The sequence below is a fragment of the Myotis brandtii genome, unplaced genomic scaffold (genome assembly GCF_000412655.1).
Source record: "Myotis brandtii unplaced genomic scaffold, ASM41265v1 scaffold646, whole genome shotgun sequence".
Lineage (NCBI taxonomy): Eukaryota > Metazoa > Chordata > Mammalia > Chiroptera > Vespertilionidae > Myotis > Myotis brandtii.
In genome coordinates, this window is record NW_005370495.1 from 334,173 (window position 1) to 336,745 (window position 2,573).

Here is a 2,573-nt window from a genome sequence, read left to right on the forward strand (position 1 = left end):
CAGCCAAGAGTACTCCCTGGGTGCGGGGTGCTGATCGGCCCCCCCCCCCGCCGCTCCAGGTCCCACGTACGACCTGACCTTCTGCGAGGTCAGGGACACCTCGCTGGTGCTGCTGTGGAAAGCCCCCGTGTACGCGGGCAGCAGCCCCGTGTCCGGCTACTTCGTGGACTACAAGGAGGAGGGCTCTGAGGAATGGACCTCCGTCAGCGAGGCGCCCACGGCCCATCGCTACTTAAAGGTGGGGCGCCCTTCGCGGCCACTGCCTCTGGGGTAGAGGGTCGGTCCCCGTGGCAGGCCCACGCCGGGACGGTGGGGACCGTGGCGTGTGCTCCATTTCTGCCCTGAGCGCGGCCTCGCCCCCGGACAGCACTGAGTAGCGGAGGCCTCAGACTGTCTGTGCGGGCGCCGTCCCTTGTCGAGTGTGTTTCCTTCCACGTCCCGCGTGGAGTAGGGTTCGGTATCTGAAAGTGGAGCCGCACAACAAATGAGAGAAAAAGACACGAGATAATTTTGCAATATTGGGGGACCAGGTGGGCAAGTCCAACTCAAGGAGAGGGACTTCCTCCGATGCTCAGGCTGCTCCAAGCTTTTATTTGATCTTGGGTAGCCTTAGGGTAAGGAGGTTTGAGTGACACATGGATTAGCTCATTGGTAGACAATTTCCAGAAATAGGCAGAATATCTGATCAACAATAATCAACAAGGATCTACACAAGTATCTAAGGAATTAAGGGAACTAAGGTGGGGATGCTTCAGCTATTATTACCTAAATTAACTGGGTGGTTCCTAGATTAACTGGGTGGTGCAGTTCTGACCTTTGCTAGGACTTCAAAGGTTACTAGCTTTTGGGGGTCTCTGTCTAAACTCAGCTAGTGAAGACAATGAATGGACTCCGGCATCCCCTGCCTTCCTCAGGGCGTGGGTATTAATCACTCTCCCCGCCCAGCCCCGCAGGGACTGTGCTTAGCTCACGGGTTGCTAGTAAAGTCTTTTTAAGAAAATATGTTTTTATTGATGTCAGAGAGGAAGGAGAAAGAAACATCAGTGATGAGAGGGAATCGTGGATCGGCTGCCTCCTGCACGCCCCCCACTGGGGATCGAGCCCACAACCCGGGCCTGTGCCCTGACTGGGAGTGTGTGTGCACATACAGACATACACACACGCACACATCTTTACAGTTTACATCTGGCAGGACTGTGAGGGGACAGTGCTCTGTCCTCCCTCCAAATTCCTCTATTTTAGCCCCTCCGTTGGCCGGTGGCCGGGGTCATGTGACAGGCGCCCTGAGACCCGACGTTCTCTTTGGGTCTCGGGCTCGGGGGTGTGACTGACAGGAAGTGACATGTGCCGCCCTCAGAGACAGGCCACATCCGCGCTGGGCACACGGCGGCACCCCGGGGCACGTGGCGGGCATGGCAGCCTCTTCCGGAAAGCAGTCGATGATATGAAACAACGTCCGTCCCCTTTGAATGAATAAACCAGCTTCTACGAGTCTAGCTACGCCAGTTCGTTGGGAGTTTTAGCAAATACACATTTACTTGTGGTTACCAATGCGGATCACTGCGCCCATGGCGAACATGGGTGTAACAGGAGGTTGACCCAATTGTGGTGGCGCCCAAGGGTGGGGCATTGTGCACGGAAAAAACTCACTTTCAAAATTCTATTAGCCCCACAGAATTGTGTTAAATGACTCTACTCACCAGATTAGAAACTAGATGGTATGATTTCAATTCTGCTTGGAACTATGCAAAGAGAAAAGAAAGAGGACGCATCAGAATCGTCACAAATCGCCCTGCCAGGTGGCTCCCTTGGCCGGAGCATCCTCCACCCCCCGCCCACCCCCCGTACCCCAAAAGGTCATGACGTCCATTCCAGGTCAGGCACACGCCTGGGGTGGTGGGTTCGATCCCTCGTTGGGCGCCAACAGGAAGCGATAGGTTGATGTTTCTCTCTCTGTCTCTCTCCCCCCCTTTCTCTCGCTCTGAAATCAATAGAAACATACCCTCAGGTGAGGATTAAACAGAAAATTGTCACCACCCTGTGTGTCCCTGCAGTCAGGCCGCGAGTGGGAGTCTGTGCAGCTGTGTGAGCCGACGACACAGTGACTCCAACGGGAGGAGTGTGATTCTTTTTAAAACGTATACATTTTATTGATTTCAGGGAGGAAGGGAGAGGAGGAGAGAGAGAGAAACATCAATGAGAGAGAAGCATGAATCGCTGCCTCCTGCACGCCCCACACTGGGGATCGAGCCTGCAGCCTGGGCACGTGCTCTGACCGGGGATCGAACCCTGACCTCCTGGTTCCTGGGTCGATGCTCAGCCACGGAGCCACGCCAGCCGGGCAGGAACACATTTCTTTATTTTTTGAAAAGAAAGCATATTCCTTACAAACTGTGAAAAATAACCAAGTTCCCTCCATTTCTCTCTTCTCGTGGCGTTTCGCTCGCCACCTCCAGGTGTGTGACCTGCACCAGGGTCAGAGCTACGTCTTCCGAGTGCGGGCGGCGAACGCCAGTGGCGTGGGGAAGCCGTCGGACCCGTCGGAGCCGGTGCTCCTGGAGGCCAGGCCGGGT

General features: G+C 55.4%; 1 protein-coding gene across 1 annotated transcript in view; it reads left to right on the top strand.

Moving 5' to 3' along the window:
- The window catches only part of MYOM2 (myomesin 2), a 71,473-nt gene that overhangs the window by 46,291 nt on the left and 22,609 nt on the right, over nt 1-2,573 (top strand). Inside the window, exons 19-20 of the mRNA XM_014528689.1 lie at nt 60-238; nt 2,457-2,571. Coding sequence (XP_014384175.1) covers nt 60-238; nt 2,457-2,571 — 294 coding nt within the window. The remainder of the gene's footprint in view (nt 1-59; nt 239-2,456; nt 2,572-2,573) is intronic.